A 13,977-nucleotide genomic window follows, 5' to 3' on the forward strand; every position below is an offset into this window, starting at 1 on the left:
CATTAACAGCATCATGGTTTTTTAATTTTTTGATATAAAACCATCAAGCAGTGAGTGATAATAAAGATTTATATACGCTTTTAGCTAGTGACTATTACAAGTTACAACCTATAAATTTTCTTAAATACCTAACATGTAGTTTAAAAAAAAACACCTAACATATACAAGTTTATGAGGTAACATATACAAGTTTATGAGGTACAAACTTCACAATCTTACATTGATTAATTTAAAAAAAAAAAAATTGACCACATAGGTCCTATAAATACACAAAGCCACACGAACACAAAAATCCACCACCACCACCCCCAGCTTGTCTTTCAATGGATACCATGAGAGATAAGCCCATAAAATTCTCATCTTCTGTTTTCTGTTTGATCATTTTATTATCGGTGTATAACTCTAGGGCGGAGCTACGACGGTTGGTTCAACCACCAAAATCCGATGGTACACTCAGTTTTCTCGTTGTCGGCGACTGGGGAAGAAGAGGTTCTTATAATCAGTCTCAAGTAGCTCGTCAGGTACGTAAAGATATGTTATATGTATATGTATATGCGTGTATATGTATGCCTTATCCAGAATCAATATTTTCATCCTTGTTTGTAAGTTGGCTCATTTCAAGTTCTCTTATACGGCGTGGTTACTGGTTAGAATTGATATGAGAATTGAGAAGAATTAGAAGAAAAGACGAAAATGATTAGATAAATCATGATGTTTTGCATTGATGCACAAAGATAAAAAAAAAAAAAATTCTAAAACATAATTTTAAAAATATAGTTAAAAAATCATTACACCAATTATAAAAATTACTGAATAATCTAATTAGTTATACAATTTTTAATAAAATTAAAAATAATATAAAAATATTAAAATAACATATATTTTAAAACAATAAACATTTTCTAAAATATCATTTATTATGAAACGGAAGGAGTAATAGCTGATAGTTTAAATCTTAAGCGAGAGAAGCGTGTAATATTGTGTTTTCTTGACGTCTAATGCATTCTAAAGTAAATTACTGATTAGGCTATTGAAGTAACCGACAAGTAATAAACTTATTGCATGGAAAACGTAATTTCAGTCTTATTTAAAATTTTAATATTTTAAAATTAGATGTCTAAATAACAGGTTTAAGTGGAGAGGAGAATTGACAAAAAAAAAAGTGGAGAGGAGAACGATGATTTTATATTATCTTTGTTATTTACGCAACTTTTCTTTTGTGTGTGTTAATGAGCTTCCTATTAAAACTGCATAAGATAAAATGTTGCGGGGCTAATTAATAATCTTAAATTATTTGCGTTGCATCTTCTATTTCTACTAGTAATAGTATACGTCATCTTTGTTTTCATATTATATATATTTACCCCTTTTTGATTTACTTTACTAATCATTTTGACTACTATAGTTCTTTCTGTTCAGATGGGAAAAACAGGAATGAATTTAAATATCGATTTCGTCATTTCGACTGGAGATAACTTTTACGATGACGGAATAACAAGTCCATATGATTGTCAATTTCAAGATTCTTTTACCAATATTTACACAGCACCCAGCTTACAAAAGCCATGGTATAATGGTAAGTAAACTATCTTTTCCAACTGGAAGTAAGAGAAAATAATTGAACTATATATCATTTATATTTATCTTTTTTATAACGAGGTTTTTATATTTACTTTTTCTTACTCTTTTCTATCTATCACCAGTATTAGGAAATCATGATTATAGAGGTAACGTCGATGCACAAATCAGCCCGATACTGAAGGATTTGGACTGTCGATGGGTTTGTTTAAGATCTTACGTTGTTAATGCCGGTAATTAACTTAACAACAGAAAGTAAATATCATTTTCATTTTGAAATATATAATAACTACTTCAAACAATCCTTTTGTAGATATCGTCGATATTTTCTTCATAGACACAACACCGTTCGTAGATAAATATTTTGATGAACCAAAGGACCATGTTTATGATTGGAGCGGCGTATTACCAAGAAACAAGTATCTTAACAATCTCTTAGCGGTAATTAACTTTGTACTCTCTCACACCCTAGCTTTTTGACAGTCTATATTGAAATAGTATTAATAGATATTTCTAAGTCATTATCTTATTTTAAAATCTTTTTTATTAAAAATTGATAAAACTAATCACTCTGTCAAAGATATATACAATTATAGGATCTCGATGTGTCATTTCAAGAATCAGTGGCGAAATGGAAAGTAGTAGTAGGTCACCACACAATCAAAAGTGCAGGTCATCACGGTATCACGAAAGAGCTTGAAAAACAACTTTTACCTATCCTTGAGGTAATTTTTACCATAATAAAAATCAAACTGCGTAATGTTAAACATGAAAGACTTTGTTTTCTTGGAAATTAGGCTAATGAAGTGGATCTCTACATAAACGGGCATGATCATTGCTTGGAGCACATAAGCAGCATTAACAGGTGACTCATACTTTGTATTAATCAATGTATCTATTAATTATGGATTCTATATGTAACGTAAGAGGGTTAAAAACAAAATGGTACGCATGTTTTGTGTTATCTCCAGTGGAATACAATTTATGACAAGTGGCGGTGGGTCCAAGGCGTGGAAAGGGGATGTGAATGAGTGGAACCCGCAAGAGATGAGGTTTTACTACGATGGACAAGGTTTCATGTCGGTTTATCTATCGGAAGCAGAACTGCGTGTAGCTTTTTACGATGGATTCGGTCGCGTTCTGCATCGATGGAACACTTATAAGAAGGGGATTTATACTGATATCTAAACGATCTGATTACAAAAGTTGAGAACCAAATATTCATATTAGTAGTTCATTGTTTTTTTATATTTGGTGGTGGTTTTTCATGTGACATAATCATTTTTAATGATGTGTGACTATTATCGAGATAATAAAGTATGAGAAAGGGAAATTTACATGTAGACTAAGGACATATGTCTATCCCCTTAACTTGTTTATTATTTCATTCATTTTCTTATATTCGAAGCAGATGGGCATGGTTCTCCTCTCGTGGCGCACTGCCTTTTTGATTTTGTGTTAAAGTGTGCATATTATTTTGGATAATTTATTAGTAGTATATTATTCCACTATATTTAGATATTTTAAATTATTTAATTTTTTTATTTTAAAAAAATCACAAGGATATTTTATTAGTTATTACAAAATTTCAAAGATTTTATTCATGTATTTTAATAATAATACCATACATAAATAGGGAAAAAAATACATGTATACATAATTAGAAATGAAAAGAAAAAATATGTAAGATAAACACTTTGACGAAAACGCGTAAATAAGTATCGCCCAGACCTTAAATAAATATATTACATAAGCAAAAGCTGTATCGTTTATTTAATTTCTTTAAAGACTCAAAGTCTTTTTAATTTACATAGTAAAATGGTTATATGACTTCTTCAATAATTGATGGACCATGATTTCCTTACGAATTCATCTAATATTAATTGGCACCTAGACTTCTCTCTCTCAATATAAACATTCGGTTTCTTGATTTTCTTAAGACCAGAGAAAACAATTAAGAAGAACTAAGATGAAGATGTTCAGCGTACGTTTGATTTTTCTTATTCTATGTATCTTCTTCGATGGTTCTTTGTCAAAGCTTGAAAGGTTGGAGCATCCGGTGACGAAATCCGATGGCTCTTTGAATATTCTGGTCGTCGGAGATTGGGGACGACAAGGATGTTTTAATCAATCTCTCGTTGCTCATCAGGTAACTAGTAATATATAAAAACACGACTACAACGTTTGACAGTGTAAAAGCATATACATGCGTGTTCAAGGCTGCAAATACAATAATAGATTGGTTAATAAAAAAAACAATAAAAGATTAAAATTAACTTGAAGGATGCAACCTATGTTTCTGATGTTTGGTTGTAGGATAGAAATGCACTATTTTATATCCGGACTATGTACTGTATATACCACCAAAATGATTAGGTTTGATTTTTAGTGGAAATGTGTTTTTGTTTTAATCTGGTTGTTTGTTTGTTTTTCCATTAAATCATTTAACCTTTGGGCATCTATTTGTATGGTGCGTACAGTTCTTCATAATAGGAAGTCATTCATTCTACGCAATACATATACATTGAATTGATTAAAAAATCGGTTTTTTCGGGAAAATGATTGAACAACATATTCCTGAAAATATCCTTGTAGTTGAAGAGTTGATACGTTTCATTGCAAAGCATATTCCCTAAGTGATGAAAGAAAGAAGCTTAAGTTCTGATTCAAAATAATACTAAACAAATAAATAAAACTAACATATCCTAACTATGACGACTTTTGTTTTGTATTCAATATTAACTTTTATTGTAGATTTAATTAAAAAAATTAGTGCACCCAGATATTTTTAAATTCTAGAAAACCTCGACATGATCAAATGTCCTTACTAAAAAAAATCTATATAACAAATTTTTGAAAATGGCAGATGGGAATTGTGGGAGAGCAACTAGACATAGATTATGTGATATCAGTGGGAGATAATTTCTATGACGACGGTTTAAAAGGAGACACTGATCCTGCTTTTGAAGCCTCATTCTCTCATATCTACACTCATCCTAGTCTCCAAAAACAGTGGTATTCTGGTAATATGACTTCCTTTTAATGATTGACTAATACTTCTGTGTGATATCTCTGAATAATAAACGTGGGTTCAAACTCTGATACTATCGCAGTTTTGGGGAACCATGATTACAGAGGAAATGTTTCAGCACAACTAAGTCATGTTCTTACCCAAAAAGATTGGAGATGGTTTTGTCGCAGATCTTTTGTCTTATGCTCAGGTTCATTTTTCTTCTTCTCGTTTTTCCTTTTTATGTATCCATTATATTAGGTTAATGACGGTGATGTTGGATTTGACACAAAATATTTCTTGGATTCTGACTTAGAAATGTACTGTTTTTTAAATTAAAAAAACTGGCCTTCAAACTTAGAAATGTACTGTTGCATAATATGCATTGCCTTGGTACGTCTAAACTCATAATTAAGTTTGAAATTCGAGCTATAGCAATATATTTTAAACACTTTTAGATTCAAGTTTTTTAGTTAGCTCCATATTCGTTTTCATTTTTCGGATTTAAGCAAGTATAATACATTGTAACCAAATTAATAGATAAGTTTAACTTTTTGATTGGTTTGGTTATTTTTGAGTAATTTTGTATATAACCATAATATATAAGCTAATCAAGGTTGTATGAGTATTATACGTTACTATCTTTATAAGTTAACTACAAATAACAACCCAAGAAAAATAACGTTCTATATACAGATTAAATCATTAATATGTATAATTGTTGGAATTCATGAGAGTTATTTCATATCAAAAGAGAATTCAGTCAACTTGTGACTGAATCTCCTTTTTACCCACACAATATGTACTCATCCTTAACTAGAGAAGAGATAACCAATTTGTGATTGAATCCACACAAATAATCAACACTACAACCATTTATACTAGTGAGTAAACCAGTTGTATGAAGAAGAGGATATCTAGTTTGAGTTTAATAATTGTGAAGAAGAGTGTAGTTAGTGTTTGAAAAGTATTAGGCTGCCTTAAGAGAATCTCTAAACCATGACTCCTAAATATCATATATTGTGAGCATTGATTAAACACAAGTAAAGAAAGAAGAGAGAGCACAAGTTTGATGAGAGTACTTGTCTATTTATGTGTGTTTTACAAGACAGAACAACCACAACCTTTAAATAGGCCATAAAAAGAGAGAAAAATGACAAAAGAACACATTAGATAAAATAATGCATCAACACCAAAGAACTAGCTTCTTTTTTTTGGAACACCCCAGCCAAACTCACCCAAGGGCTAGCTACAGATTTGAATTTACACTTGAAATTTGGTAAAGTCCTGTGAAATCAAATTTGCTACTTTATGCTTCTCTTTATTTATTCATATCAATAGTTTTGAGGTGGCCTTTGGCCTTATCTTGATGAATGTGGCCTTGACTCTCCAGCTCTTCTTCTTTTCTTATATAGAAATGATCAGCCTAGTCTTGTTAACTTCGGCCTCTACCTCTTCTTTACTTCATTCACTCTAATAATAATATCAATTACTACGCAATTTGGTTGATTAATGATAATTGTTTTGGTGATTATAGGAATGGTGGAGCTTTTCTTCGTGGATACAAATCCATTTGTAGAACAGTACTTCACAGATCCAGAAGATCACACTTATGATTGGAGCAACGTGTTACCCAGGGATAGATATATCTCCAACCTCTTACATGTAATACATTTTGTTTCTGAAAAATTAATAGTCAGAAACCTCCTTCTTGGTTATAATATTGTCTAATAATTCTATTTTTTTGCTATTAAAAATATCAGGATTTAGATTTAGCGATGAAAAAGTCGCGTGCCACATGGAAATTTGTCGTGGGACATCATGGGATCAAAACCGCAGGTGAGCATGGTGTGACCCAAGAGCTTGTCGATCAACTTCTTCCAATTCTAGAGGTAAATTAATTGTTTTCTTGTTTACTTCCAACTCTAGAGGTAATTATTTAACAATCATTAGATCATTAGTTGTTATTTATTATTACTAACTTTTTGTATGAAATATTTATTTAGTACTTTTGTCGTAATTCTTTTATTTACTATTATTGAAGGAAAATAAAGTGGACGTGTACATGAACGGACATGATCATTGCTTGCAACACATTGGGTCTGACGGGTAAAGTTCTATTTACTTCTTCTTTTCATCAATAGGGATCGTATTGGTTTACATTCTTGAATGAAAAAGAAAATACGAAGTCAGTTTGTTTTAAACAAATTTTATTTGAATCTAGATTAGTCAAAGTCTTAGTTAAGTTTAAATGGTTACTACTTCAGACAAAACCTAAATAATTCATTGTTTGGAATTGGTGAAGTGGGATTCAATTTCTGACAAGTGGAGGAGGATCAAAGGCATGGAGAGGAGTTATTCTGCCGTGGGATCCAAAAGAACTAAAACTTTATTACGACGGACAAGGTTTCATGTCTCTTCACATTACTCACTCTCAAGCTAAGTTCATCTACTATGATATTTCCGGCAATGTTCTTCACCAATTCACCTTGTCCAAATAATCCAAAACTTTTGGCCACTTTTAAAAGATCATTCCTCTAAAAAGAAAGAGAGAGAGCTAGAGAGAGAGTGATTCAAACATACTTTTAATTTGAGATTTTTTATTTGTAAGAGATTTATCCATTTCGATTGTTGTGCGGAATATGTGAGACCACCTGATGCGCACATCATTGGTTTCTTGATCTTCTGCTGCTTCAAATTATTGCAATTCTATAAAATTCTATAAAATTGCTAAATTGTGTGATCAAATAAGGCTTTTAACTAAGAGCATCAAAACAAGGTTCAAGTTATTGTGATTTATATTGTTTCTTATTTCAATCAACTTTGTAATATTTTGTATGACCTTAGGATTTGATCAAATGGAGTGTATAAATATCATACCATTTTTATTTGAAGCCTTAAAGTATTTTTCAAATGGGCTTTTAAAGCCTTATTTTGAAGGCCCATAATCATCAAAGTGACAATAAAAATCCCCTAAGAAGCCTGTGGTATCTGACAATTTTGCCAACAACGATGTCCACCACACACACAACATTTATTATCATCACAGGGAGCCGTAGAAGAAAAGAAACAGAGAATGGTGGTGTTAGCGATACAGTCTCTTAATTGGCACGTACATGGCGGATTCATGGAGAAGAAGAAAAAACATCTGAATGGTATTGTCAGAGCCACTGAAAGAGACGACTCACCTCCTTCTTCTTCTTCTTCTTCTTCTTCTTCTTCACAAAGATTCGAAATCGATAGAGATAAAGCTAGAGAAGCTCTGAAACAGCTCGACCAACAAATCGAATCTCAAGCCGATGAAAAACCAAGAACCTTCGTCAAGACATCATCGGACGTCGTCAGAACAAGTAGTGGAGGTTCTTCATCAATGGATCCATTCATGTTCGAAGAACCACCTGAGATGTCCGGATCATTCCTCACAACTACAGCTTTTCTTCTCTTAGCTTTCACTTTGTTCTATAATATTTTGTTCTTTACAGTTATTAAACCATCCATGGATGGACCAGAATCAGTTCCAGCAGACACGATAATAGCTATGTCTGATTCTGAACTTGTCCAGTTTCCACTTTCGTCTTCTCCTAAAAAAAACTTTTAAACAGTAAACCCACAATGTGTTTCTATGCTTACATAATCATATCATTTGTTATATCTCAGGACACAAAACTCTATTACACAAGTGCAAAAAGTCTTTAATACTTTATTGAGACATTGTTTGGTTTTCGAGCTGCAACAACCTAAACGAAGTGTCTGCATCCAACCTCAATCCAGCATCTTCAACCTCCTTACATATCTCTCTACACTTTGTCAATCTCCCAGCCGCTATACAAACGCTGATCACCTCGCGAAAAATATCATACGTCGGAGTAAAACCAGCTTCCTTGAGCTTAGAGTAGTATCTCATTGCTCTTCCCAAATCATCCAACGCCACAAACAATCTAATAACCACTCTATAAGCAGGAAGATCAAGAAGACAGTTCGATTCCTCCATCTCCCAAACCATACTCATCGCCTCACGATACTTCTCTTCCGAAAACCTGCTATGTATCATCGTAGTGTACATCACAACGCTCGGCTCTCTGTTTGATTCTTTGTACCAGTCATAGAGACACTCAACGAGCTCGAACCTTTTAAGCTTCACACAGATCTTCATCACGCTCGTGCAGTCTTGCTGACTCAGCTTCAAGTCTTCTCTATCTTCCAACTCGTCGAGGAGAGAAACAACAAGATGGTACTTATCAGGGTTTTTAGCAATTTCAAGAATCATCTTAACGTAGATACTCGAGTCGAGGACACGGTTGTTACTTTTAGCGATCAGTAAAAGCTTCCTGGCGAGATTCAGCCACCCGCCTTCGATGCAGCCTTTGATCATCGCCTCGATAACGCTCTTGCTAGCCAAGGTGTTGTCGAACTTAAGAAGCTTCAGCTCGTGGTGCTTGGCTAAGACCTGGATGGTGGACGCGAGGATGCGGTTGTCAGGGAAGAGATGAGGATGCTTCTCCGCCCAACGGTAAGTCTGTAAGGCTCTCTCGGGGAGACCCATGTGGCCGAGCTCGCGGATGGTGGTGGAGAGGGAGCCTTTGCGGAGGAAGGTGGACCATTTGTTGAGGACGAGAGAGACGTCTGCTTCAGGGGAAGGTAAGCGTTTGATGTCTCTAGCTAAAGTGATGAGAAAGGTCGGGTCTTTCGATGATGATGGCACGAGTGGTTTCTTGAGGTTGTTGGGCTTTGGAGTTGGGAGGCTTAAAGGTCGTAGCTTGTGAGGCTGAGGGAGTGGTAGAGGCCTGACTCGAAGTGGTTTCTCTGGTTTTTGAGGGATTCTTTGCTGGAAAAGAGATGAGATTGCCTCGATTTCGTTTGGTTCCCAGACATCTAGCTCCTCTTCAGGTTCTTCTTCTTGTAGTGGTAACAAGGGTTCTGTGATGGGTTTCCTTAGGAACAAGTTGACACCGAACTCAGGAGGGAGCTTGGTGCGGCGTGGGTTACGGAGATTCTTGGTGAGTTTCTTCTTTGCGTAGACTTTTGATGTTGCTTTGATTCTGCTCGGTTGGAAGATAAGTGACGAAGAGACAGGACAATGCATCATCGTAACCTAGCTTAATTGAATTGGGAACAGCTAGGGTTTAGAGATAGAGAGAGAACACGAGGAAGAAGAAGAAGAACTTTTTTGACCAAAAAAAAAAAAAAAAAAAAAAAAAGAAGAAGAAGAACTTTTTTTTTTTTTTTTTGAATAATTATTTTACCCGACCCGGAATATTTTTAACCCGACTCGAACTCACCCGATTAGACCACCGGTCTGACCTGACCCGGTTCGGGAAAGCAAAAGAGAAAAGGTTGTTTTCGCCTTTCGGGATAAGAACTAGCTGCGTGGCAGGACCTTTGGAAGCATGTGGAGGTTTCCAGTGGGAAAATAGCTGGCAGGACGGACAAAGGCATCGCCTAAAACAACACAATGAGAAACTGAGCTGATGCCAGTTTTTCACAAGTCTTTATCTCTTTTTAGAGATGGTCCCTAAAATGCGAAACTCGACATTGATAATGAGCTAAGCCAAATTTGTTTTTGTTTTTTGTTTTGATTTTAGAATGATTCATGAATTCGAACCAAAAACCGATAATTGTTTACTCCACTAATAATTTTATGTAAATGTGAAAAGTATCATTATCGCCAGCACAAAGTTATCATATGTTTTTCGGAAATCTTAATGTAAACAATTTTAAAAAAATTTACCCAAATTTTGACAAATTGAAACATAACTACCCCTATGCAGCTATGCTTTCGGGCCGACTTAATGATTGCATATAAATTGTCATCGCATGTATATACATATGTGCATGAACATGGCCACACCAAATTAAATCGAATAATATTCACTGGACCCCTTGGATAAAACAAGCAGAAGAGAGACAAAACTTTCGTCTATAAAATACCCAAATTGAATTAAAATAAAAACCGAAGATTGTCTTAACAAGAAAATGACAATAAATATCAACAGATAATGAAATGACAACCCCCCAAATATTCGTAAACGGAATATGTATCCACAAAAACAATAACTACACATTATCATATAAGTATTGCAAAACCCCAAATCTCTCAAATAAATAAATAAATTATTTTATTTCATATACAAGCAACAAATGACAAAAATGCCCACTATAACTGTGAAAACGCACTGAACATAAAATAAAAATACCAATAAAAATGGACTTATTATAGAAACCCCCCACCAAATCTCATCCAACACCCATGTTACTGCTATATGTTGCATCATATCGACTCTGTTCCAACAACACGGCTTCTCCTGCTCCGGTGCTTTCCGTAGCGGTGACGCCTCGGAATCCCGCCAAAAGTGACCGGATCATGAACCCTAAGCCGCTGAGCTTCCGCGGGAATCACCACACACTCAGGTAGAGCAACCTTGTACCTGTTCCGATCATAGCAATACGAGTATGTCATGTGTTTCCTCCTGAAAACGCCCATCTTAACCCTCTGCGACGGGCTAATCTCCTGAGCCGCACGGATATCCTCGTCTGCTCCTTCGTCGCACTTAGGAAACTGCTCAATAGGGTCCACGGCGCAGCCATGAAGGACTAAGTCAGTGAGCTGCGCGACATAAGGGGCATACTTGTAGTTTACACCGTACTTGCCACCGTTAGTTGCCCATTTAGAACCGTCCCATATTGTTGTGTAGAGAGACATCGGCTTTGATGGGAAGTGACCGCCCATCGACGCTGTTCGCTTCACCTCTCTGATAGGAACGTTGTCTACAAAGAATCTGCATAACACAAAAGACGTACAGTTTTGATCAGTTCCCACAAAAAAATAATAAGCTAAAAAGGATTATTTATACAAAAATAAACATATTTGGTAAAAATTAAAAAAAAAATCTATAAACATAGTTAGATTCTGTATGAGTCATCGATGCCACTTTAGTGGAGGAAATTACGATCTAGATCGATACCAAGAAAACTTTAACTCACAAAAGATAACATTTTTAGCATAAACTCCAGCTTTTGATGAACTAAGTAAAGATTCTCAACATGGATTGGACCCCCAAAGGAAAATACAACTCCGTAGGGGATTTTTGTTGATGCCAAAAATCAAAAGCTGTAAACCATTCTTGGGGCTCACAGACTTGAAATCGACAGGAACAAAAGCAAATGATGTCCCAAGCATCACAAAACTTTCCATTAGAAGAAATAAAAATTTAAATCCATCAAGAAATTAAAGCATAACAAAAAAAAAACATTAAGCCCCACTTGAATTTTCCTTAAAAAGAAGATGGCATTGAAGTATATTAAACCAAATGGGGTCAAGAACCTAACCTACTTTCAATACTCTAAGGTTCTTTTATTTTATTTAAGACAATCAAACAAACACAGAGAACTAACAGAGAAATGGTTATTTGGAGTTTTCCATTTTAAAACTTACATGATGTGAGAATCAGACCAGAGAATACTATATTGATGATAATCTTCGGTTGGATCAAACCATAGATTAGATCTCTCTTCTCTTCCCAAATGAGTGCTTCCATTACCGTAAATGTTTGTCTGAATCCTCCATTCTTTTCCTCTAATATTACCAAGAAACTCAAAATCAATCTCATCATGATTCTTCTCATACATATCTCCATTTGACATCTGAAAATATTACAAATCACAAAAAAAAACTATATTAAAATCCTAGTCCCAATATAAATATTAGTGAAATTAATCATATTTATTAGAAAAATATATTTAATTGATTAGTTCTAGCCATACCCAACAGCTTTAAACTTAAGCTAAATATTTCACTTACATAGAAGGCAACAACTACTCCAGCTGAATAATCAGAAGGCAATTTGATTGAAGCGCTGAATAATCCATGTAAGTATAGATCATTTGAGACAAACCCAGAACCTGTAAGGAGGAAATAAATTAAATCATCACCAAACCGAGAAAAAGAACAACCTGAAACAGAGGAAATTTTTTAAAAGCATACCGGTCCTTTCATCGAGCGTTAACCGGACAGTTTTGCCGTCTTTATGAACGAACAAGTTCTTGTCACCAAAAAGCTGCGTGTAACTTTCTTCAAAAGATGTGACTGGAAGATTTTGCAGAGTGAATCCAGAAACGAAACCGGAGAACAGAGACATGAACACTAAGAAACGACTCAAAGTTTCCATTTTAGGGATGGTATCTGTAGCACCAAACGGTTCCGTGTGTCTGGAGTATAGGGAAGATTTAAGAGGAAGAGATAAGAGCTTGCGTGGAAGAGCTTATATGTTTAGGTATAGAGAGAGAAAGAGAGAGAGAAAATGAATATGAGGTTTCCATCTGGCTTTGGGTGGGTTTATATTTTGTAATTTACGATTTTCAAAATATTTTTCTTTCCATATTCCTTTTAATTTGTCTGTATTTTACGCGGTGACAAGATTTTAGCGAAAACTGAATAAATTAAAAATCCTAAATTGATTACAATATCTGTACATTTTGGATATATCTTGTAACAAAATATCTTTTAAGAACTATCCTGATTTACAAATTTAAGCTACAAAAAATATATTGAAGAACATAAATAAATAATTTTTTTTAATAGCAATCAAAATTAATATTTTCTAATATTCTCCAATGATTCGCTTTTTAGTATTTATTTTTTAAAAATGAGAAAAGGGTTATTTATTAATGTACTAATATTTAAGTAGTTAGGTAATTTGCATGCGACTAAAAGTAGTTTTACGTATTAATCAATAAAAATAACATTTTGTTATTTCAAGTCTCGCAATTACATTAATGAGCCTAAATTCGTGTTGTTTAATTGATAACCATAGAATAGTTTTGAATGTGGATACAATCGAGAGAAAAATACTCATTGCAAAAATTAAATTTGGTATCGCTAGTAATGATCCTAAAGCATTGGCATGATTGCTTATTTTTGTGCACATCAACTTTCTTTTACTTTTCCAGACGAAAATTATACTAATATGAGATCTAAATCTAAATTAATACTTATAAAATAAATATATCGACATATAAAAGACGTCAAGGCAAAAACAAGAGAAGCAAGAAAGCATGAAGGGCTTTGCTTCTTACACATGTGTCCCGACAAATAGTCACAGGTGCTGTGTCAGCTCTGTTCAACCAACACTTCATTTTTAAATATACAATACAGAAATTCCAAACTCTGTAAGCAAACATGTCAAATAAACAGTATTCTTACAAAATCTTAAATGTATAACTGAATAACTCTGCCTCGTGGTGTATTCTCTTTTTTTTTCTGACTAATAGACTAATAGTGTATTCGTTAATGTGAATTATATTCAAACTGTTGTGTCTTTCCTTTTTACGTGTTGTAGAGGTTTCTTTGAAGAGGGATAAAGTGCAAAAAAAGAAAAGAAAAAAATCATAAT

At 34.0% G+C, this 13,977-nt stretch overlaps 5 protein-coding genes across 8 annotated transcripts; 3 read left to right on the forward strand and 2 right to left on the reverse strand.

Annotated features, from left to right (window-relative positions):
• Positions 1 to 231: 231 nt before the first annotated feature.
• LOC103827543 (purple acid phosphatase 8) lies at positions 232 to 2,977 on the forward strand. Of its 3 annotated transcripts, XM_009103051.3 has the most exons (8): positions 295 to 521; positions 1,129 to 1,256; positions 1,420 to 1,576; positions 1,704 to 1,811; positions 1,892 to 2,019; positions 2,175 to 2,303; positions 2,376 to 2,443; positions 2,550 to 2,977. In XM_009103051.3, exons 2-8 carry the CDS (start codon positions 1,230 to 1,232, stop codon positions 2,764 to 2,766), a joined length of 834 nt encoding a protein of 277 aa, XP_009101299.1. In that variant the 5' UTR covers positions 295 to 521; positions 1,129 to 1,229; the 3' UTR covers positions 2,767 to 2,977. The 3 variants fall into 3 exon arrangements, with proteins under 3 accessions (XP_009101297.1, XP_009101299.1, XP_018515471.1); XM_009103049.3 differs by lacking the exon at positions 1,129 to 1,256 and having other exon boundaries at positions 232 to 521; positions 2,550 to 2,866; XM_018659955.2 differs by lacking the exon at positions 1,129 to 1,256 and having other exon boundaries at positions 296 to 521; positions 1,406 to 1,576.
• Positions 2,978 to 3,218: 241 nt separating this feature from the next.
• Positions 3,219 to 7,377, forward strand: LOC103827544 (purple acid phosphatase 7). Its single transcript, XM_009103052.3, has 7 exons — positions 3,219 to 3,727; positions 4,445 to 4,601; positions 4,692 to 4,799; positions 6,126 to 6,253; positions 6,352 to 6,480; positions 6,633 to 6,697; positions 6,894 to 7,377. The coding sequence occupies exons 1-7, from the start codon at positions 3,548 to 3,550 to the stop codon at positions 7,087 to 7,089; spliced, it is 963 nt and encodes a 320-aa protein (XP_009101300.1). The 5' UTR covers positions 3,219 to 3,547; the 3' UTR covers positions 7,090 to 7,377.
• Positions 7,378 to 7,412: 35 nt separating this feature from the next.
• Positions 7,413 to 8,244, forward strand: LOC103827545. Of its 2 annotated transcripts, XM_033273372.1 has the most exons (2): positions 7,413 to 7,772; positions 7,803 to 8,244. In XM_033273372.1, exons 1-2 carry the CDS (start codon positions 7,665 to 7,667, stop codon positions 8,184 to 8,186), a joined length of 492 nt encoding a protein of 163 aa, XP_033129263.1. In that variant the 5' UTR covers positions 7,413 to 7,664; the 3' UTR covers positions 8,187 to 8,244. The 2 variants fall into 2 exon arrangements, with proteins under 2 accessions (XP_033129263.1, XP_009101301.2); XM_009103053.3 differs by having other exon boundaries at positions 7,413 to 8,244.
• LOC103827546 (pentatricopeptide repeat-containing protein At2g01860) lies at positions 8,206 to 9,769 on the reverse strand. Its single transcript, XM_009103054.3, has one exon. It carries the CDS (start codon positions 9,672 to 9,674, stop codon positions 8,289 to 8,291), a length of 1,386 nt encoding a protein of 461 aa, XP_009101302.2. The 5' UTR covers positions 9,675 to 9,769; the 3' UTR covers positions 8,206 to 8,288.
• Positions 9,770 to 10,605: 836 nt separating this feature from the next.
• LOC103827547 (probable xyloglucan endotransglucosylase/hydrolase protein 27) lies at positions 10,606 to 12,905 on the reverse strand. Its single transcript, XM_009103055.2, has 4 exons — positions 12,570 to 12,905; positions 12,387 to 12,487; positions 12,021 to 12,229; positions 10,606 to 11,364 (listed from the first exon to the last, which is right to left on the reverse strand). Exons 1-4 carry the CDS (start codon positions 12,751 to 12,753, stop codon positions 10,857 to 10,859), a joined length of 1,002 nt encoding a protein of 333 aa, XP_009101303.1. The 5' UTR covers positions 12,754 to 12,905; the 3' UTR covers positions 10,606 to 10,856.
• Between the last annotated feature and the right edge of the window lie 1,072 nt (positions 12,906 to 13,977).

Source organism: Brassica rapa, chromosome A06 (assembly GCF_000309985.2).
Source record: "Brassica rapa cultivar Chiifu-401-42 chromosome A06, CAAS_Brap_v3.01, whole genome shotgun sequence".
Classification (NCBI taxonomy): Eukaryota; Viridiplantae; Streptophyta; class Magnoliopsida; order Brassicales; family Brassicaceae; genus Brassica; species Brassica rapa.